Source organism: Trichechus manatus, unplaced genomic scaffold, assembly GCF_000243295.1.
Source record: "Trichechus manatus latirostris isolate Lorelei unplaced genomic scaffold, TriManLat1.0 scaffold00020, whole genome shotgun sequence".
NCBI lineage: Eukaryota > Metazoa > Chordata > Mammalia > Sirenia > Trichechidae > Trichechus > Trichechus manatus.
Window position 1 is genome coordinate 21,932,212 of NW_004443956.1, and position 23,428 is coordinate 21,955,639.

A 23,428-nucleotide genomic window follows, 5' to 3' on the forward strand; every position below is an offset into this window, starting at 1 on the left:
CCCTCAATTTGTGTAATTTTTAAATGGTTATCTTAACGGTTATCTCCCTAAACTTGCTTTTTTTCCAGCACTAAATATCTGTGAGGCAGCTGAATTGTGATACTGAAAATGAATTCAGAGGGAAGGAATGTGTTTAAAGGTGTTTTGACATAATAAATGGATCCACTTAATTTTTTATGTTTCTTAAAATTTGTATTTTTCATTAAAAATTGGAGAAAAGTAATTTAAATAGTTGAATTTTAAAGTATGGTATTTGACATTTCTGAAAAAGTATTTTGGGAACTGTTCTAGGACTAGTGTTGCCAGATTTAGCAAATAAAAAATATAGGATGCCCAGTGAAATTTCAATTTCAGATAAACAGTGAACAGTTATCCTAGTATAAGTATGTCCCATGCGATATATGGGGCATACTTATACTTTTTTTAAAAAAAAGCAGTATTTGAGTCATACTTATACTATAACAAATGCAGTATTTGACACATTTTTTTTTTCCTCTGGAAATTCTGCCCAGGGTTTATCTTCAAATTTGGTTAAATGTCAAATTTGATTATTAAGACATGCTTTCCCACAAGGAGATCTGTTGACATCCTGGCCTTGACATATCTTCTTAGGTTTAAATCAGTTTTGTATCTTTTCCTTTCCTCTTTTTCTTTCTCTCTGTCTTTTTTTATTTTTCCCTTCTTTTTTTGAAAGAGGACCACTGGTACTAAGACATTTAATAAGTAATATGTGATTACTTCCTTTTTCATATTTGGACTATGAAAGAGGATGCGCTATATTGAAACTTTGTGATGCGTAATTTCATAGTAATGCAAAAAGGTGTATATTATAACATTAATTGCTTTATATACATAATATAATGTGGTTACATAGACATGGAAATAATTTTCTTCAAATCGTTTCTTTTTACTCTTGTGATCTCATAAACAGATTGAATAGGGAGGAATGGGGAGAGGTGGATAATATTCTGGTTTCTGGAGTTAGGCAGATCTGGCCCTGCCCCTTAGTAGTTGCATGACCTTGAGCAAGTTACTTCAAGAAAGCTCTTTTTTTTCCAACTGCAAAATGGAGATGGTAAATTCATGGGGATGTCAGAATTGAATGGGATGATATGTGAAGCCCTAAATAAATGGTTGTGATTAAATAAATACATATAAATTTTTTGTCAGAAAGCATGTCCTATGTTACCAGTTATAACATATATGAAGGGGTATATTTAACCACACACACATTAAAAAAAACACGACCCAAACTTGCTGTCAAGTCGATTCCAACTCATTGCAACCCTATAGAACAGAGTAGAATTGCCCCATAGGGTTTCCAAGGCTGAAATCTTTATGGAAGCAGACTACCACATCTTTCTCTTGCAGAGTGGCTGGTGGGTTTGAACCGCCCGCCTTTCTGTTAGCACCTAAGTGCTTAACCACTGCACTACCGGGGCTCCATTAATGTAACCACCAAACCTGCTGCCATCAAGTCAATTCCGACTCTCAGTGACCCTGTAGGAGAGAGCAGAACTGCACTGTAGGGTTTCCAAGGAGTGGCTGGTGAGTTTGAACTGCTGACCTTTTGATTAGCAGCCAAGCTCTTAACCACTGTACCAGCAGGGCTCCACAGTAACTATTAAATCCAAATTTATTTGAAATATCAATATAACTGGAGGAACCCTGGAAAGCATGGCCCCTGGATTCTCTATCATTCCAGAACTAAAACAGTTTCTGAGGCCAACTCTTCAGACAAGGATTGGACTGTACTGTGGGACATAAAGTGATACTCGTGAGGAGTGTGCCTCTTAGCTCAAGTAGATTCAAGAGACTAAACGAGCAGCTTCTGTCCTGAGGTGAGATGGGAAGGCAGAGAGGGTTAGGAGCTGGTTGAATGGACATGGGGAATCGGGTGGAAAGGAGGAATGTGCTGTCAACAGTATGGGAAGAACCATTAGAGTCACGTAACAATGTATATGTATAAATTTTTGTATGGGAAAAAATAAAACTCAGACAAACAAAAAATATCAATATAATGGATCTTGAAAGTGAAAAGATAACATGATTTTCATCATGCCAAAGGATTGTATTTCTATCTCCGCTGTTGGAAGAGCATATGTTGAGTTTTTTGTATAGTATGATCTGTATGGACTGACCTGAACTTGTCAGACTGAACTTGTCACAAACTAAGCTAGCACAAATAATGTAACATGACTCATTAAGATTTAGTTTTTACTCTTTGGAGAACAAAACTGAGTGACTAACAAGAATTCAAGCGCATTAGGTCAATGACAATACTTTGTTGTGACTAACCAGACACAACCATCCACCTAGGCTACACAATAAGCATAAAACTTTCAATTTGTCCAGCTTTCTTGTGAGTAACCACAACGTCACAGGTCAAAGAATAACTCTGAATTCCCTCTGATGGCTTACCTCAGTAAACTTCTGTGAATTCAGGAAGGAGTATATCACCATAGTATTACCATAGGCTTTTAAATGCCACAAGACAGATGTCACTTCTAAACTGATAGGAAATATCCACCAGTTAAAAGGTTCTATTCTGGGTCTTGAGAATGCTTACTGATGTAGTTCTGTCTGCATGGCCAAAGTGCTCAATATTATTTTTTCTCTTTTCTTGAGCGTGTCATCTAAGCGGTGTCTGCATTGTAGTGGTCTGAGATGTCTGCAAAAAACCCTTTTTAAACTTTTTTACTTGGGCACACAAACTTTCTGAAACCTGCATGCTGGCATTTCTGTTTTATAAAAATAATATTTTTATTTCTATTGTATATAGATACTAAATTATGGAATTAAAAGGGGAATCTCTATTAAAATTGAGATTGTTCAGTCTTGCTTGTCCAGTGGTTATATTTGCAGATTTATCACACTTGGAGATGTCTTTCATTGTGGCTCAAATAAACTATACATGTCCAAATTTGTGTTTTAAACTTGGTCATCTCCTTTGTTTTGTTTTTTTTGTAAGTAATCATTTATAGATATTTGTATTTTCTGTTTGTTGGCACATTAACTATAACTGCCTTGTACTTACAATACATTCTTGTGTTCGGCAGACAGAAACTGTAAACTGGTTCTCGTGGTTTGTGGCTAGCTCTCAATTACTGAATCTCGTTTACTTTCAGGTACTGAGATGAAAGAAGTGTGCAGCGTCACGTTGAATCATATTCCTTCTATTTCTGATGAGGTGTATTGCTTGCTTTTGTGCAGTTCCAGTTACTGAACTTGTTTATATGAATAGACCTGTTCATCCTCTTTAGGTTATCACCAATCTGGTGAAGATGCTGAAGTCCAGAGACACCAGAAGAAATTTTTGTCCTCCAAATCACTGGCTGTCAGAACAAGAAGATATTAAAGCAGATAAGGTGTTACTGAAAGATCTTTTTTAATATTTTTGTTAATATTTTTCAGCTTTTGTCTTTCTGGGGAGAAGAGTATGTTCTTTAAAGTTGTTTTCAATCATTACTTATTATATAACTAAACCATAACCTTAAACTTCTTTATTACTAAGTGTTAAGTCACATAGTGGAATATATATAGCAATATTGTTTGTTTTTTGAGTTGTTACTCCTAATTTACTCTTTTTAACCACAAATTATATTGAAGCCTATTGATTACTTTTTAGGGTTCAAAAAAATTTACTTTTATATTAATAGTAAACATATGGGCAGTACTTAATGGAAACAGATCTTATCCTTGATTGTCTAAAGGAGCAGAGGCAAATTTGATTTATTACTAAGAGCTAGATCTAAAGCAGGTTCAATAATAGAAAAAATGAATTTAATATTAACAGAGGACATGGAGTTTTGTTTTGTTTTTTGTTATTCAAAAAAGGGTGTGACTTGATTTATCTTAGAATTTTAGGGTTGGGGGTCAGAGGATGGGCGGAGGGGTATAGAAGAAACAAGATTAGAAAAATATGGTTTAAAATTGTGTTTTAAGACAGTTTCAGAGTATTAATGTGTACTCATGATATATTTTGCCTTTAAGTGTGTATTTTCTAGCTCTGGACACTGAATAGGTCCAGAAACAAATCCAGGAGTGTGAACACCTCCAGGTCCTAGATTGTGGTCTCTAAACACAGTTCCCACTGAAAAGAAATAGTTACTTGGAAAAATGACCGATTCTAGGTTTGAGCAAGAAATGTACAAGATGAGATGGCACATTCTCTCCTACTAAAAAACAAGGAAACCAAAGGTTACTGCAGTTGTGTGAAAGGACTCAAGGCCAGCTTGAAGGAGTTCTAACTGTCAGAGGTGACAAATACGAGCATCAGTAAAGGTGATCACTGCAACAGACTAAACCATCAAATATGTTTACGTCTGTGAGTACACGGTGACACTAAAAAGAAAAAACTTCATTAGTCGTTTTTCTAGCATGCGAAGGAACCACCTTATTATTTTGAATATTAGTTTTTTTTAAAAAAAAATTAGCATTTATCATATCTTTCCTTTATGAAAGGTACTTCAGCTAACCAAGTAGTTGATGATGTGAGCTAAATAACACCCTTTTGCAGTCTCCAATGAGGGAAAAGATCCAGGCCGGTGTGGTTCATGGACTGGTGCTGCTGTACTACAGACTGTTATGTGCCCTCAACAAGATAAGGATTATGTGCCAGAATATAAATCACTGAACTGCTTCCTTATTCCAGAAAGTCTTGTTATGGAAAAATATGTCAGCTGAACCAAGCAATGTATTTAGTGACATTACTGATTTATATTTTGGCACAAGTTTTTTATCTCAAGTTCTAACCTGTCACAGTTTACAGACCTGTACTTGGAGTAGCTATTGATCTGGGCAAGGACAAGCCAGCACTATGTGTCTCTCGATGACAAGAACGCAATACTACCTATGAGGTGTTATTGCCAAAAGAATCAAATCTGACTTTGATCAGACTGCTAGATTTAATATCTAAATACAGAGGTTTGAGGTACATGATAAACAACACCATGAGGATGCAATCAGCAAAATCCAGATCGTGGGAAATTTTGCAGGACAAATGATTCCGATTCTTCATAAAAAAAAATCCAAGGAGAAAAAATGAAGGGTATGGAGAACCTATAGATTCAACGAAACTTAAGAGATAGTATTAAGAAGTAGTTGTACTGTACCAACCTTATTTGGATCCTAATCCAAACACGTTAATTGAAAAAAAAAATTATGAGATATTGGATATTTGATAATAGTAAGAAACTTAATTTTTTAAGTGTGATATGGGTTTTGCCCACTAAAGCAATTATGATATTTTACTGTGTCCAGATATTACACATCTATATAAGATTCCTTTTGGATTCATTAGAAAACAATAATTGCAGTATAAAAATGTGAAAGGACACCCAGTGTAAGAGACAGGGCGTGAAAAGGTAGCCTACAAAGAACAAGAAGATAGGAGGTCAAAGCGAGAGGCCTATAAGTTTAAAATGCCAATTCTGTTCAGATTTATCAAGTTAGAAGTTTGTAATAGAGCACAAAAAAGTACTAAAGAAGGATTGATAATCCCGTAGGTCACCCAGCTCTATGTACCATCATCCAGAAATGTGTGGAGGTTCCGGCGAATGGGAAGAATAGGTCCATTACAGTCTACCCTGGATGGTGAGTTCTAAAATAGCTTTACTTTTATTAACTCAGGCTTATTGAAGTATAATTTGCATACTGTAAAATTCTCTTTCAGTCTCCATTTCTGTGATTTTTTGATACACACAGCTGTGCACCCACCACCATAGTCAACCGTATGGAATAGTTAATGTCGTTACCCCGGAAACTTTCCCTTGTGCTGTCTTGTGTCCAGCCCTTTCCCCAACCACTGGTTTGTTTTTTTATCCTTATAGTTTTGCCTTTTCCAGAATGTCTCTCAATTGAATCATACTGTATAGCCTTGTGAGTCTGGCTTCCTTCATTCAGCACAATGCATTTAAGATTCATCTGTGTTGTTGGCGTGAATCAGTAGTCTGTTCCTGTCTCATTGTTGAGCAGTATCCAGTTGTATTGATGTACCACAGTTTAAGCCATTCATCAGTTGAACAGTTTTTTTTTTTCACTCAGATTTTAGCAGTTAGGAATACAGTTCTATAAACATCTACTTACAGGTTTTTGTGTGAACATATGTTTTTATTTCACTTGGGTAAATTTCTGGAAGGGAGTCATATGGCTAGTATATGTTTAACTTTATAAGAAACTGCAAAACTGCTTCCCAAAGAGTTTTGCACTCTCTCCAGCGATGTTTGAGAGCATCGGTTGCTCTATACTGTAGTCAACACTTTTAAAAAGTCATTTAAAAAAAATTTATTTTAGTCATTCTAAAAGATGTGCAATAGAATCTCACTGTGGTTTTAATTTGCATTTCCCAGCTGACTGATAATTTTGAGCACCATTTCATGCATGGTTTTTTAATTATTGAGGTTTGAGAGTTCTTTATATATTCTGAATACAATTACTTTATCAAATATGTGATTTGCAAATCTTTTCTCCCAGTTGTGGCTTGTCTTTTTATTTTCTTACCAATATCGTTTGTAGAGCAGACGTTTTTAAAATTGATAAAATCCAATTTATTTATTTTTTCTTTTGTGAATTGTGCTGTTAGTGTGATACCTGCCTTTACTCCATGAAACGGACCTTTCTCCTCTTATTTTTCTTACTAGCTAGCACCTGTCTGATTGAGGTGTCCAAGATGCAGTGTAAACTGTTTTTATAATTTATGAATTACAGACATCTCTGAGGCATGAGTCTCCACGTCCTTTGCTTCTTTATTCTTAATTTTAGTTCATGAGACCAGTGAAGGAGATGGGGCTACTAGAGTTCAGTGTTTAATTTTACTGGGATTTAGTGTGTAGAAGTATTTGGTAATCTTTGTGTGTTCTGAAAATTTTCCTAAGCTTCCATCATAGTAGATGATAAGCTTTGTGAGGTTGGTGTTTGCTATTAGTTTTTAGTAAAAACCAGGACTCAAGTTTTAGAATCTTATGTCAATTTGCTTAATGTTTTATAGCTGCTTAGCTCATGTTTTGACCAGTATTGATTTTATAAGCAGTTTCTCTTTGAGGTTTGTATTTCCTTGTTAGAATTGTTAAGCGATACATCCTTTGATTCCAAAATGTTAAATATTGTTTCAAATCTTTTCACAAAAAAATGGAGAATAAAATTTGTGAGAAAGAGCATATCCTTTTGTGTTTAAATCTAGGTGTTTAACATATTGATTCATTTAGTAAAGTAGCCATCACTGTATGCGTTGTAGTCTGTTTATTTTTTGTCACCAAATGTCTTCTATTTTTGCTTCAGTGAACAAATTTTGAGTTTTAAAATATTACCATATGCTGTCACAAATTTGTGTCCATGTATTCTTTAAACATAAATACTGTCTTGTATATTTTTCCTAAAGGGATGTTGTTTTTCCAGTGATGGCCCAGCAGTTTACCAAGGGGTAAATTAACTATAGTGGCACAGTTGATTGGGAGAGGTTTAAGAGGAAGAAATAGCTCATGTAGCTCAGAAATTTTAGCAGCCTGCATTGGAGTCATATGAATTCATGAATAAATAAATAGAACAGTTATTTTAATCTATTTTTTTCTTCCCTTAATGTTATTGTAAGCATCATCAGATGTTTCAAGAATGCATAAATAAATTATTAAACTAGTCCTGCTTTTGTTGCTGATTTTAGAAGATACTTAAACGATTTTGAATTTTGTTCAGTTTTAGCCATTGTGCCATTGTCTGGGACTTGATCGTAGCCTGTCATTTTAAGACTTTTGAGCCTTAATTATTATTACATCAATTATTTTGTTTTAACTCATTCTCATTGTTACTTTCTCATTCTCATATTGTTTTTTGGGTGACTTCTTTTTAACTCATTTTTTTTCCTGAAGTATAACAGATGTATATATAGATTACTTTTTCAGTATAACTTTATTTTTGTTTACTGTCACATGATTGCATATTATTTATAAAGCCAAAAAATGAAAAAAACTTATAGAATGGATTATATAGATTCTAGGAAGGCATTATCTGCCCAAAGGCCTACTATTGAATGACCAAAATATATATTTTTTCTCATTAGTGGTATTTTCTTCCAGATCAGAGTTTATTTATTTGCAGGACAGTAACATACTGGAGCAGGCTGTCTTTTTTTTAAGTTTTTTTAATTGTACTTTAGATGAAGGTTTATAGAACACATAGTTTCTCATTGAACAGTTAGTACACATAGTGTTTTATGACATTGGTTAACAATCCCACAACATGTCAACACTCTCCCAACTCGATCTTGGGTTCCTTATTACCAGCTTTCCTGTCCCTTCCTGCCTTCTATCCTTGTCCTGGGCTATTGTGCCCCATTGGTAGGCAGAGTCTTTTAAGGACAAAATTTAAACCTCTGGGATGTCATCCTAACTCTTCTTAGTGCCACTACATTATTTTAAAATATATAATCAACATGATGGTGTGAAAATAAATAGCCAGTAATATATGATTTACTTAGTTGCACTTGACTTGGGGCAGAACACGCTGTCACATTGCTGAAGTTCATCAGGTTGTGTTTAGTTGTGTTTTTTCATTTATTCAAGTTGAAGAATCTGAATTTCTAAATACCCTATGTATTGATGATTGTCCCATATTTTCCATCTTTAATGGTCACTCTTGATGGAGAAGTATAGATAAAATTAGCTAGATAACCAGATTTGTTAAACAGATAGTTTATATTTCCTGTACATGTGCTTTTAATTTAAAAGGTATTTAACCCTCATTTTTATAGACCATGTCCAGTCTAATTACATTTTCTTGGCATAATAATCTTATACTTAATAATGACTTACAATTAAAATATTTTAAGGGTTTTAAGGTGCTATAATGGTTCTATTTTTAAATATCAAATTACATTATACTACAGCATTATTTAAAGTAAATGTGAGGAACCTAGTATTTCTTAAGAATATGTTTAGAGAGATGGTAGAGAGATTTGATCGTTGTGTCCTTTTATCCGAACATTGTCAGTAGGTTGTTTCATCTTAAAACTTCCTTTGTTACCTCTTTCTCAATGAAAGTACCTACATCTGTTGTTGTTATTGTTGTTCTTTTGCTCTGCTCTTTTCCTGTGTGATTTCCTAGGTCTATTAGTATGCCTGGTGTTTGTAATTCAAAAAGGGAAAATGTCTGCTGAACCGATGTTTCCAAGTAGTGGACTGACTAGCTACTTAATTTTTGAAAATTATGCCTAATTCTTATTAAACTCTGTTGTGTTCTCAAACACATAAAAATAATTCCTGATTGATATTTTCAATGACTGATACTTAAATTAGTCATTATAGGAAGTTTCCAGCTAGTTGAACATTTATTGTATAAAATTTCAACCACCAAAATGAATATATTACGTAGTTATAAGCAGAGCTTATATTTGGAGAATTCCAATCCCAGTGGGCTTTTTGCAGGGTAATTATAGTGAGGAAAAAAAATGTATTTTTTGCTACAGAGATAGCTATAGAAAATTTTCATGGACTTAAAAGGCCTAGACTAAAGAGTAAGTATAAAGCAACCAAAAAGGTTAGCAGTTTGAATCCACCAGCCGCTCCCTGGAAACCCTGTGGGGCAGTTCTACTCTGCCCTGTAGGGTCACTATGAGTTGGAATTGACTCGACAGCAATGAACTTGGTTTTGTTTTGGTTTGGCCTTAATAGGTGACAGGAGAAATGCAAAGGAAAATAGAGATTAACTCATTAAGGTTTTAAAATTTGTTGTAGTGGGTTTGGAGTCGCCACCACTCTCTGTATCTGAGGAAAGACAACTCGCCATTCTCACAGAATTGCCTTTCGTAGTTCCATTTGAGGAACGTGTAAAGGTATGCAATTTTGCTTCTTTCATAGATTAACTCGCTATGTTTCATGGTTATTTGTAATTTTAGTGTTAAAACTAACATATCAACAAAAAAACTCTAACATTGCCTAGTGTCTAGCTAATTGTATTACTTGTATTTTTCTCATTAGATTGTAATAGCTAATAATAATTTATAAAAGCTTACCCCAGCCGGATACTTCTTTGTACAAACTTAGAATTTGTTAAAAGGCCTATTGTACTGTATTTTTTTGACAAGGGGGTATAAGGGCCTTTTTTCCCCAAGTAAATTTTGCGTTCTTTTGGAAAATGCAAATTTTTTAAAAGGTGTGCTGCTGTACGCTCATGTTAAAATAATGTATCACAAACACTATTAAAAAAAAAGAAATGGACAAGTGTCTTAATTTCTTGTCTTGTGATTTTTGACTAATGCAAAAACTTTTATCTGTTTCCAAATTTAGAAGTTTTTTCTTTTTTTCTTATCTAAAATATTTCAGTAGTCAAGGAAGAATGCATATTTCCCTGTTTCCTTTCTTGGGAAAGCTTTACTCTCCACCCCAATCCTTCTTTTTTTAATATACTTTATTTTTTAGAGCAGCTTTAGGTTTACAGAAAAACTGTATGCTAAGTACAGAGTTCCTAAATACTCCCTCACCCTGTACATTATTTATTGGAGAAATGTTATTTTCCAAATTTATTTAGCAAATCTATGAAAGTTACTAGGCTCTATTCTTTGGTAATGGATTCACAAGGCTATTTTTATAGGCCTACCTTTTAGGGTGAACAAATGAATGAGTTACTTTAAAAGCTACTAATGTTTTCCACACACACGCACGCACGCACGCACGCACACACGCACACACAGTTACATAATTCCTGAGCTCCCTCTACTGGATTTTAGCATCAGTTATTTAAATTTCAGTATTATGGAGACGTTCTCACTAATATTATTATACAACTTTACTAAGCTATTCTTCTTTTCTGCCTTTGACCACGTGAGTTTTTATAAAGGGTTTACAGAAGAAAATATACTATAGCATGGAATTTTTAAATTTTTGTATAATGAGGAAAAGGAACAATGTTACACATATATAAATATACATTTATTGACAAGACATACAGTATTTGATACTTTGGCTATTAAAATTCATTTTGGAATTTGTGGATATATAAAAGATAAGATTTACTTAGCGATTTTATACCAATTTTTATAATAAATAGATTAGTATTTCTAATAACGTTACAACTTCCTCTACTTGTTAGATCTTTCAAAGGCTGATTTATGCAGATAAACAAGAAGTTCAAGGAGATGGTCCATTTCTGGATGGAATTAATGTCACAATAAGGAGAAATTATATTTATGAAGATGCTTATGACAAACTTTCACCAGAAAATGGTATATATATTTCTCTCTTTATGTATATATATATGGCTGGGGAGGCTGGGGAATTATTTTAGAAAAAAGTGATCATTAAAAAATTACTTTCCATCATTTTGTTCTATAATGATTTTTAAAAATTTTTATTGTAGTAAAATACATATAACAAAAAATTGCCCTTTTAGCCATTTTTTAAGTCATGACATTAATTACTTTCACTATCTTATGCAATTGTCACCACTGTCTATTTCTAAGTCTACACTGGTTTATTAAAATTAGAATATAGTAGGTCAAATTTTGAGGTATTATCAAATAATATGCTGAAAATTGACAAATAATTATTGCAAGAGAACTCTTTTTAAATATTTAAGACAGAAAGCTTTATTTTTTAATATCTGTCTCTCAAATTTAGTTGACAACCTATAATGCTAAAAATTTTTATAGACAGTAATATATATTCTATGTTGTTAATGTAAATATACTATGTTATATAAATATCATAAATTTGAAGCCAAATTAAATTACTAAAGTAATTACTGTTGTAATCCAGATTTCTTTATAAAAGGGTGTAAATGTGCTTCACTGACAGTACTTTTAGATAAAAGAGAATTAGAGAATCATATTGCAGCATTAATTTGGGCAGCTTGTAGAGGTCAATGACCATGTTTCGTCTTATGTTAATATTTGGCATTTGGTGTTAAAAGTTATAATGTAATTAATACCATGCCTATCATACTGCATTAAATCAATGTTGAAGCATTGAAAATGGAATAAAAATGAAAGCTTAGACAGGATCTGGATAAAAATCTTTGAGAGGCGGTAGGTTGCCAGATGTGATTGAACCCTGGAAAAAAACCACAATAGATATGACAAAACAGGTGATAAATTCACAAATGATTGGCATGGTATTAAGTACCAAGCGTGTAGAGAAGTGAGATTTAATGGCTGTTGGAAGGCTTCATGAAGAGTTAGGACTCGAGTCATATCGTATAATAGGGGGAAGAGTGTTACCGGTGAGGTTAAAGCAGAAGGCTCAACATTCACTCATTCTGCACTGCTTTGCTTTTGGCTTCCTGTGAACTCTTCAGCCAGAATAAGAACATGTGCTTATTTATCAACAGTTTAAATTAACTATTTTAAATTTATCTTTTTTGTGATTCAAATGAACTTTTACAGCTGTTTCATGTAGATGATGTTTTTTAGGACATTACTCCCCAAATTACCTAATGAATCCTTTGTTGTTGTTGTTAGGTGCCCTTGAATCGATTTTGACTCATAATGACCTGATGTATTACAGAGTAGAACTGCCCCATAGGGTTTTCTTGGCTGTAATCTTTATGGAAGCAGATTGTCAGATCTTTCTTTCTCCCACAGAACTGCTGGATGGTTTCAAACCACCAACCTTTTGGTTAGCAGCTGAGCACTTAACTGTTGTGCCACCAGGGCTCCTTAATGAGTCCTTAAACTTTAAAAATTATTCAAAAGCTGACCATGTTGATAATTATTCTTCCTTGAAGTTAAAGGATTTGGAAAAATCTTCTGTTCATAATATTTATGGTATAGTGTTTAAAATCTTTATAAATGTTCTCAAATTTGGGCCTCATTAATAATTTCTAAAACCATGTGTTAAATTTGTTTGAATGGCATTTTGCCAGGCAAATTAGTAGTGTTAAATATCTCAAAATGTTAATTTTACTTAAGAGAAAATGGCTTGAACTGCTTTGTTAACTGCTCACTTATATATAATCAGTTAATATAAGTACGGACAGTCCCTGGGTTACGGATGTGCAACTCATGGACAACTCATACCTGCCCTTTAATGTTATGAAAATTTGCCCTACTTTGAAACGATTGAACCACCCCCTAACCAAAACCAAACCCACTGCTGTCCAGTTGATTCCCATCATAGTGACCCTGTAGGACAGAGTAGAATTGCCCCATAGGGTTTCCAAGGCTGTAAATCTTTACAGAAGCAGACGGCCACATCTTTCACCCACGGAGTGGCTGGTGGGTTCAAACCACTGACCTTTTTTGGTTAGCAGCCGAGCACTTTAACTGCTGCAGCCACCAGGGCTCCTCTAACCAACTTGTACTCGCAGCAAATTCTTCAGCAAAATCACCTTCACTTGCTGCACGTGCAGCTTTTAAATCATTGAAAAGGCTTTGAGCCTTTCTTTGCAATAAGTCCTGTTGCCGTCGAGTCAGTTCCGACTCATAGTGACGTAAGAACAGTATGCACTTGTTCTGACTTACCTAGAAATTTGACTTAAAGACAGGAACGGATCTCGTTTGTAACCCAGGCACTGCCTGTATTCTATATATCATCTAGTCATTAAAGCAAATCCATCCTTTATGGATGATCTTTAGCTTATATCATCTCAGGACAATTTTCTGAAGTGTGGTGAGTATTAGCCACATTTTGGAAGTGAATTGACCAAGTGAAGCTCAGAGAAGCTTAATAACTTATCTAGTGTTACACAGTTGGTTGCTGATGGAGCAAAGAATTCAACACAGGTCTTCTTGTAACCCTGTGGAGCTCAGTTCTACTCTGACCAGATGGGGTTGCCATAAATCAGAATCGACTCGATGGCAGCTGCTCTAAAGCCCACATATAGTCTTTCCATGCCATTGGACTGCCTTATTTCAGTACTTTACCTGTTTAAGAGCATGGTCTGAACATTAATTTATCCATAAAATCATTTATTCACAGGATTGTTGTAAGAATTAGATCATGTATGTAGTGCAGTGCCTATGCTTCCAAGTAAGCTTTTGATACCATTCATTATCTTGGATGAGAATATGCTAGAGCTGGTTCCAGACTGTACTGTAGTCAGTTCCTGACAGCCACACTTGTCTGTGCTTTTGTTTGTTGGTTGGTTTTATTTTGCTTTCTTTGGTGGGCAGAATTAATTACATTGTTTTCATGAAGAAGAATTTGTAATAGGGTAGAATCTAGTATTTTACTTAAGTATTTTCACTAAAATCTGATTGTTTAAGTAGGTATTTCTAATTTATTCTTAGGAACAAATAGTAGCAATTTACCTCGAAGGCTTGATTTGGTTCTGGAATTATTTTGCTATTGTATATTGCTGTTTACAGAAATTAGCCTTAGGGAACCACAAAATCTCAATTCTAGCAAAAATTGAAGGACTAATCCTGTAAATGGCCTTTGAGGCTGACAGGTATGATGACTCTTCTTAGAATATTAGTTCCACAGTTTGACTGAGAAGAGTTAACATAATCTTTACAAAATTTGCTGCTACTAATCCCTGAAAATCAGTTTGAAAATTATATATAACAAATGTTTAAATTGTTAAAACTGGGTTTTGAAAGGATATATGTAAAGGTAAGAAATACCCAACCATATTTTTTGTTGAGTTTATAATTATCTGCTTATATTTCTTTTGTCATTTTACCTAAAACTTGAGATTGAACATATTTTGTATCATATTAATCAGAACAGATGCAAAAAACTTCTTTGTGGAATCAGTGCAAAAAATATTCTTCATGTGTTATAAGTCATGTGTCATAAGTATAGTTAAGAAAAAAATTATGTTTTAGTGGAAAACAGCTCAGATTTTGTAGGTAGCAGACATTTTTAAATTATGGCACTACCCTTTATAGTATTAGCTGTGTGACTTTGGATGAATAATTTAACCTTCCTTGTCCTTGGTTTTTTCACTGCAATATGGAGATAATTCTTAACCTACAAGATAGTTAAAAGGATTTGAAATATTATACATAAAATTTCCTGCAGAATTCTAGCCTAGGTAAATAATCTATGGTAGCTATTGTTATTCCTTTACTAAGTACTAAGCAAGCTATAGCCCAGATTATTTAGGTTTCTTTACCTTGATGTTGTTAGTTCCTGTCGAGTTGATTCTGACTCATGGCGACCCCATGTGTGCAGAGTAGAACTGCTCCATAGGGTTTTCAAGGCTGTGACCTTTCAGAAGCAAATCTTCAGGCCTGTCCTCTGAGGTGCCTCTGGATGGGTGTAAAAAAAATAGCATGGGGAAGGAGATCAAGATCAACAGCCCAAGGCTGATTGCTGTGAGGCAGGGGTCAGACAAACCTCCTCTCTTCACCATCTTTACCAATTCTGACACCAGCCGTCCCTCCCACAGCACTCTCTACTGGGTTTGATAATTCATTGCAATGACCACACAGAACTGACAGACCATACTCACAATTACGGGGTTTATTCGGGAAGTAACGGTTACAGTTCTTCCATCAGGACAGCCTCTCCCTAGCTCTGCACGCAGGCACGCCTCTCCCTGACCCTCAGTCTCTGCCCAAAGGCACTCAACTTTCTTTCTGCGTGGGCTGGGAAGCCCACCATGCTGTCTCCTGCTGCCAGGTGTCTGCTGCTGGTCTCTTCTTCCTTGGTGGTGGTGGGCTCCTCCCCTCTGCTCTGGAATTGGCTCTCTTTTAAGGCAAAACTGACCAAAATCCCCTTGGTGGGCCACAATTACCCTATCACACAATCACCTGTGTGGGAGTTACAAGGCCATGGCTAGAAAGGCCACACGATAGTAATCAATCTGTAATTAGTCGGACCACAATGTGTTTAACCACCAACCACCAACTAACAGTGGAGCACTTAACCATTTGCACCACCCAGGGACTCCTTTGTTTACCTTGCTTCCAAGAAAAATATCGTTATTAAAGTTTACTTGGCATCGAAGGTCTGTGCTTTTTTTCCTCGTTTGCATCATAGAGGTAACACTATCTCATACTTAAGAATGGCAAAGTTGTTACTTCTCTGCATGATGACTATAAACATAATTGTGTTAAACCTGTTTTCCAAAATGATTTCTAGAGATCTGAGTCATATATGTTTGATTGACACTGCATGCTAGGTCCTGCTCTTAAAGATATCAGTAGCACGTTAAAGCCCATGAAAAGTAGTACAGTATATAAATCTGGTAACACTTGCTTTTTCATGTTTACCTAACTTATTTGACACAGCAACACTCCCCAAGCCCCACTTCCTCCTTCCTTCTTTCTCACCTCTACTATTCTTTCTTACTTGCAAAGTACCCTGCAACTGTGATAGAATGTTCTTGGAGAAAGTTAAAAATGTTTTCAGTGACTTTCTAAAATCTGTTCTCTGATTAAGTCTCTCCATCCGAGCACTTCCTACTTGGACCAACTTGTTTTGACCTTTGATAGAGTAGCTTTTATTGACTTGTATTTGGGGGTTGTATCCTAAAGCCGGAACCCTGGTGGCACAGTGGTTAAGAGCTTGGCTGCTAACCAAAAGGTTGGCAGCTGGAATCCACCGCTGCTCCTTGGAAACCCTGTGGGGCAGTTCTACTCTGTCCTCTAGTCGAAACGACTCGATGACAACAGGTTTCCTAAAGCCAAAATTGAAGGCTTGTTGTTTTTATTGCAACAGTGTCCAGGAACATGTGATTTGCTACATAATGTTGTCCTTATGAGGCCCTGCCTAAGAAATTTCTCTCAGGTACTGGGAATAGTTAAGCAGCTTTTTAATTTTTTTTTTCTTTGCAGCAGATCATATAACCAATAATTTCTCTCTTTTTTTCAGCCAAATATAACTTAAAAGAGTGTGTAGATTCTGGGTTACTGACTCTCTGAGAGTTTCGTTCCTTTATCACTGACCTCTCTCAGAGGGTCTGTGTAATGTCCATTTCAACTGTCATGCTCTTTACTCATTTCTGTTTTGGGCCTTTCATGGCAATAACTTTCGGTCACAGTAATATCCTTGTGTCCTTAATTCCTCTCCCCTTCTCTTTTAGTTTTTAAATCTTTCGTATCCTTTAGAATATGTGGGATGATTTTATTTTCTCTTAAGCACCTCTCTTTTACCCACACTCTGTTCTTGATGTGTTAATGTAAAGGAACTGCTTTCTCTCGTTTTCCCATTGTAGACTCTGGAGAGAAAATCTTGATCAGCAAAAATCCTTGTCTCTTTTTTATCACATTGCTGTTTTAAGTCCTATATAAAAATATCTGTAATACTCTTATTCCACCCCCCCCCGAGACTTCCCTGTAATACCAATTTATTTTAATTTTTTGTTTTAAAATTTTTTCTCTTTGCGCCTCCCCTTCTCCCTCTTTTAACAGAGCCTGACTTGAAAAAGCGGATCCGTGTGCACTTACTCAATGCCCATGGCCTGGATGAAGCCGGCATTGATGGTGGCGGCATTTTCAGAGAGTTTCTAAATGAACTACTGAAATCCGGATTTAACCCCAACCAGGGTTTTTTCAAGACTACTAATGAAGGGCTTCTGTATCCCAACCCAGCTGCTCAGATGCTTGTTGGAGATTCTTTTGCCAGACATTACTACTTCCTAGGCAGAATGCTTGGAAAGGTAAAGTAATCTTTATATAAGAATGGATCTCAGACTAAAAGATGTTGAAATTTTGTGTTTTTGTATGGCTGCTGTCTAAGTTTTGTTGAGTGTCTATAATCAAAATTGTAATTTTGGCAAACCCTGTAGAGCATTCATTTACATGACTACATTTCATCATTATAGATCTTATACATGATAATTACATACATCAAATAGTATTGGCATAGTATAGAAAAGGTAGGAAACATTATAAGATTCTGTTGTAGAAGTTTTACAATGATTACTTGCTAGCATAGGCATGCGTACTGTGAATATTTTATATTTTCCCACAGTTCTTGTTGATAATTAGTATTAAAAGTGTTAAGAGTGATTATTTTGAGGTTCTGTAAACTTTCGAAGTACCATGAAATGAAACACTGTAGTTATTTTGTATGGTTTAAATGTTAAATTTGTTGTATGCAAATTTCATGAAAATTGGTCATTTAAGGATGATATGATAATGCTATATTAACCAGAATGTTATATTCCCCAACCATCTCTACAAACTGAAGTTATCCTTTGTCGTGAATGAAAGAATAAAAATTTAATATATAACTTACTGGAAACATACTTAACAGTGACGCTTTCAGAGCACTCCTTCCCATTAAAGTCAGGAACAAGACAAGGATAGCCACTGATGCCGGTAGTCTTCATCCTCCAACCAGCAGTCCTGACCTGTATGTCTGACATACAGTTGGAGACTGTATGTACATATAGTTGGAGACTTGAGTGAAACATCGCATGTCATGCAGAAAGGGCAATCATTAGGGGATTTAAGCAGGGATATGATACAGCCATACTTCTGTTCTAAAAAGATTGCTTTACGTCTGATGGACTAGGACAAGACGGGAAGTAGGATTCTGTTTTAAGGCTGTGACAGTGGGAATTGAGAAGAGAGGAGGACAGACTGGAGAGATAGGAGACAGACCTGAAAAGGGTTTCATGACAGATTCCATGTGGGCGGTGAGGACAGGGAGAGTCCCGCAGTGCTTTCTGGCTTTAGTGATTGTGTGGTGAGTGACACCCTTTACAAGGATAAAAGAAAACAGGCTGTGGTTGGGATGTAATTAATTAATTTTTCTAAGGGTGGAGTATCTCTGAGATAGAAGTTTGAAATTCAGGAGAGAAGTCTAAGCTGGATATTAGAAATTTTGAAAAAAGTCCGTCTTTAATAGTTTAAATTATTAACAAAGATAAAAGTGCTTGGATGCAAGGAGTGCATAGGGTCAAAAGAGAAAACTGAGAAGTAAACCCTGGGAAATGCCAACATTTAAGTTGAAATGAAAGAGGAACTAGCAATGTAAATTAAATATTTTGTGAAACATGGTCTTTTTTGTCCTCCCACCACCACCGTTGCCCTTTCATGCAGAAAATTGAGTTAAATCTATTTATTGCAGGTCTTTATTATTCTTTTTTTTTTTTTTCCTTCTTTGCTGGTGGTGGTGTTTCTTTTTTCTTTTTCCTTTTTATCCCCAATCCCACTCAGTTTTTTTCCCTTCCTTAGGCACCCACTCAGATGTCTTTGACATACATATATCTTTGGAGCAAAAGAGAGGTGGATAAAGTGTTTTGTGAGTGTGTGTTTAATTTGTAAATGTTCATGTATAAATGGTATTATACTTTAAAAAAACCTATTGCCGTTGAGTCGATTCCAACTCATAGCGACCTTATAGGACAGAGTAGAACTGCCACACATGGTTTCCAACTGGTGGATTCAAACTGCCAGCCTTTTTGGTTAGCAGCCGAGCTCTTAACCACTGTGCCACCCTGTGTTTCTTAATTTTTTATTCAGTGGTGATTTTAAGATCTAGCCATATTGTTGTGTGTATTTCTTTCTTCTTTTAAAAAAAAAAAAAATTGTGTTTTAGATGAAGGTTTACACAGCAGACTAGGTTCCCATTTAACAGTTTTTATACGAATTGTTGTATGACATTGGTTACAGTTTTCACAGTGTGTCAGCATTCTCATAATTTCCATTCTGTTTATTCTGTTTCCATTGATCTAGTTTCCCTGCTCCTCCTTGCCTTTTCATTTTTGCTTTTGAGTAAATGTTGACCATTGGTCTCATAAAATTGATTATTTAGGGGAGCACGGTAGTCACGGGTGATATTGTTTATTTTATAAACCAATCTATTATTTGGATGGAAGTGGCCACCAGAGTGGCTTTAATTCCAAGTTAAAAGGGTACCTTAGGGTGATAGTCACGGGGGTTCCTCTAGTCTCAATTGGTCCTGTAAGTCTAGCCTTTTTTAGGAATTTGAGTTTTGTTCTACATTTTTCTCCCTTTCTATCCAGGACCTTCTGTTGTGTTCCAGGTCGGTAGTGGTAGCCAGGCACAATTTAGCTCTTCTGGTCTCAGGCTAGATGAGGCTATGGTTTGTGTGGGCTGTTAGTCCTATGGACTAGTTTCTTCTTTAACTGATAGGAAGCAGTATTCCATGTTAAAAGTACACATGTACTGATTTTCCATTACCCAACTGGTGAACACTTATTTTGCCCTCAGTTCTCTGCCCACCAGCATTTTCCTAAGTGTCCCATTGGGAGCATTGCACACGTTTCTGAGGAGTGTGACTGCTGTGTGATAAAGTATGAAGACATACTGATTTCACTCAGCTAAGTCCATGTTACTCTTCATAGCCATAAAGTGGTATCATTGTTCTTTTGATTTGCATTTTGCTTATAACAAGTGGAGCATCTCCTTATATATTTGTTAGTCATTCAAGTTTCCTCAAAATAGGTGTTGAATGTTATCAAACTTTTCTAATTGATCTAATTGTGAATTTTTTCTCCCTTAGTCTGTTGATGAGATGAATTTGATAATTTTTTATTTTTTAAATCATCTTGAATTCCTGAGATAAACACTACTTAATCATGCTACACTAATTTTAAAATACTGTTGCTTTTGATTAGTTAATTTTAGCTAGTTATTTATTTTTATTTAGAAATTTTATATCTGTATTCAGAAATGAAATAGACCCATACATTTCTTTTCTCTGTAGCGTCTTTACCTGGGCTTAAAATAAGATTTACTAACAAATCTTGATCAAAACGGGCAAAATGTAGAACAGAATTTCCTGGAGCCATGAAGGTTGGATCAACCCCTGAAACTATTGCCCTGAGATGATCTTTAAACCTTAAACCAAAAATATCCCCTGAGGTCTTCTTAAAACCAAGCAATAGTTTAGCTTAACTAGTAAAAATTGTCTGCCATGAGCATTATGCGCTTTTAAGAACTATCCATATGGGATCAAATAGAAAGCAGCAACTTGAAAGATTAGATAGGAACCTTAGGGGGCAGTGAGTTTATGTTAATGGGGGAGGAACAACTCAGAAAGGTGGGGGTGACAATGGTTGCACAACTTGAAGAATGTAATCAGTGTCGCTAAATAGTACTTGTAGAAAATGTTGAATTGGTGTATGTTTTGTTGTGTATATTCTGAACAACAAAATAAATTAAAAAAAGAAAGAAAAAAAGACTACTAAAACCTGTTGTCATCAAGTTGACTCCAACTCATAGCTACCCTATAAGACAGAGTAGAACTACCCAATAGAATTTCCAAGATTGTAAATCTACAGAAGCAGAGTGCCACATCTTTCTCCCATGGAGCAGCTGGTGGGTTTGAACAGCCGGCCTTTCAGTTAGCAACCGAGTGCTTTAACCACTATGACACCAGGGACTTTCTACAGCCTCCTTTAAATGAGATAGGCAGCTTTTGCTTCTGGAAAAATTTGTATGAAATAGGAGTTATCTTTTTCTTGAAGTTTGCTAGAATTCATCTGTGAAGCTTTAAGAGTCTGAGGCTTTTTATTATTGTTTCTTCATGTTTTCTCTTTCTTCTTCCAATTTTGGTGATTTATATTTTTCCAGAAAATGTGTTTGCATATAGGTGTTTTAAACACTCTTTTACCGTTCAGAAATGTTTTCTTTTTCTGTATTTTGTTTTTAATTTACATGTTTTCTTATTTGGCCTTTGCCCTTGGTTTTAGGAAAAGTAACCTCAGGGGATTTCCTAAGTAATTAAGATGTATTGACTATACCTGAGAATTTGTTGGTCACTGGTCTGGCTAGGGAGTCCACTTGCTGACCAATAATGAGTTTGTGGCCTGACTGATAAAAGCCCTGAGCACCGGGTCTCAAAGAGCTTTTCTGTTCTTAGAGCTGTACCTTTTGGTGAAGGGGAGACATACTCTCCTTGGAAAACGGAAGCTTCGGTTCAGGGACCCTTTCAGACCTGGTCTGTGTGCCTCTTCCAGATGCTGCGATCATTCTACTCCTGAGTTATGTCTTTTTACCCTAATAAGCCACATAACTGTCTGTGAGCTCTGTGAGACGTTAATAGCGAATTACAGAACCCAACAGAGAGTGTCCTTTTGGCGGGGCGGGGAGCTGGTGTCAGAGATAAGGGAGAAGTGGGAAAGTGGAGATTGAATTAATCTCCACATTTTGGGATTGGACTCCTTGTGGTCCTTACCAGAGAAATTCTACTTTTACATACAAGCTTATACTTCTTGGATTTTTGATCGTTTTGTTTTCTTTTTCTTCTTTGCAGTTTAAATTTAGTGTTGATAACTGCTTATACTAGAAGAGCATAGTTAGCAAATATTCTAATAAAATCAATAATTGAAACTTATGCCTAAAGTGTTCTAAATAAGGGGATAAAATGTATATTATTCCCATGGGGAACTGAAAGTTAGAGCTTCTTGATTTTTCTTTGAATGAAGTCATTCCATTAATAGTAATTGTATGATAGAGAGCACAGTGCATTTGGAGAGGTGAACAAGGGTTCCGTCAGTATTTGAACTCTCACTACCAAATACTATAAAACTTTGAAAATGTTTTACCTCGACTTTCCTGTCTGAATCAAAAGCCCGTTAATATCATGCAAGTGTAGATTATATAATATAGAGTGCTGTGGTCAAATCTAGTCATTTTCCTAATAGCTCGTCTTGTTTCAATGAGTTGGGCGTTTTTCCTGTCAGCTTCTTCGCCTTTGCCCTGAGGATATACCTCTTGGCTCCCAGCATTTGCTTCTGCCAGGCAACCTGGTTCCAATTTCAGATACCTTTTTTTTTTCCTCATATTTCCTTGTTTATTTTCATCTTGCAGAATAGAGCAAAGATGCAACTTATATCTGATACTGTAAGTATCAGTGCATAGTGCACACAATATGCTAATAAGATTATTATTAAATAGAAGTAATGTTTTATCTTGTCCAAGAATCCTTGTTGTATTGTTATGTCAGTAGGTAAAAGTTTCTGCAAGATATTTTGAGGAATTTGTTGCTGTTTTTGGGTGGTCTGGGAATACCAGGGCTTTGCACCGTTTCTTCCTGATTCAGTCATAGCCAAGGAAGCGAAACGGAAACAGGCCCGAATTTTTCAAATTTGGGTGCTCTGGAACAGTAACTGGATTGGGAAAAATTACAGATTGAAGCCCTGCCAGAAACCTGATCTCTCTCTAAGAAAACAAGGGCAGTGTACCTGTTGCATAACAGCCAAATCTCCTGCCAGTTGGATTATGAGCAGAGTTGGAAACAGCGCCGCCCCGCTCAAATATGGCAGCTGACCGCACCACTTTGAATATGTGTCGCTCTCCACAGTCCTGCCAATAATCCAGTCTCATGCATCAGGCTCCCAAAAGGGCTCACCACACTTCTTCCGAGTCTCCCATTCCAGGGTTTCAACTCATAATTTTTTCTGTTTTGGTTACCATTCCAGAGCACCCAAATTGTTAAAATTCTGGTCTGTTCTGGTTTTGCTTCCATCAGCCATGGCTGAACTGTTTTGAAGCCTGGGAAATACATTTTTATTTCCTCTATTTAAAATAATCGAGGTGCCTGGTATTTAATATTCACTCTCTAAACTATTTTTA

General features: G+C 35.7%; 1 protein-coding gene across 3 annotated transcripts in view; it reads left to right on the forward strand.

The window, feature by feature from the left end:
• UBE3C (ubiquitin protein ligase E3C) overlaps positions 1 to 23,428 on the forward strand; it is a 239,318-nt gene that overhangs the window by 140,977 nt on the left and 74,913 nt on the right. For all 3 annotated transcript variants that reach the window (XR_002823455.1, XM_023727980.1, XM_004372762.2), the window contains exons 14-18: positions 3,264 to 3,368; positions 5,508 to 5,595; positions 9,726 to 9,823; positions 11,080 to 11,212; positions 17,288 to 17,535. Coding sequence is in view for 2 of the 3 variants with exons in the window: in XM_023727980.1 (XP_023583748.1) it covers positions 3,264 to 3,368; positions 5,508 to 5,595; positions 9,726 to 9,823; positions 11,080 to 11,212; positions 17,288 to 17,535 (672 nt within the window). In the remaining variant the exon portion in view is untranslated. The remainder of the gene's footprint in view (positions 1 to 3,263; positions 3,369 to 5,507; positions 5,596 to 9,725; positions 9,824 to 11,079; positions 11,213 to 17,287; positions 17,536 to 23,428) is intronic.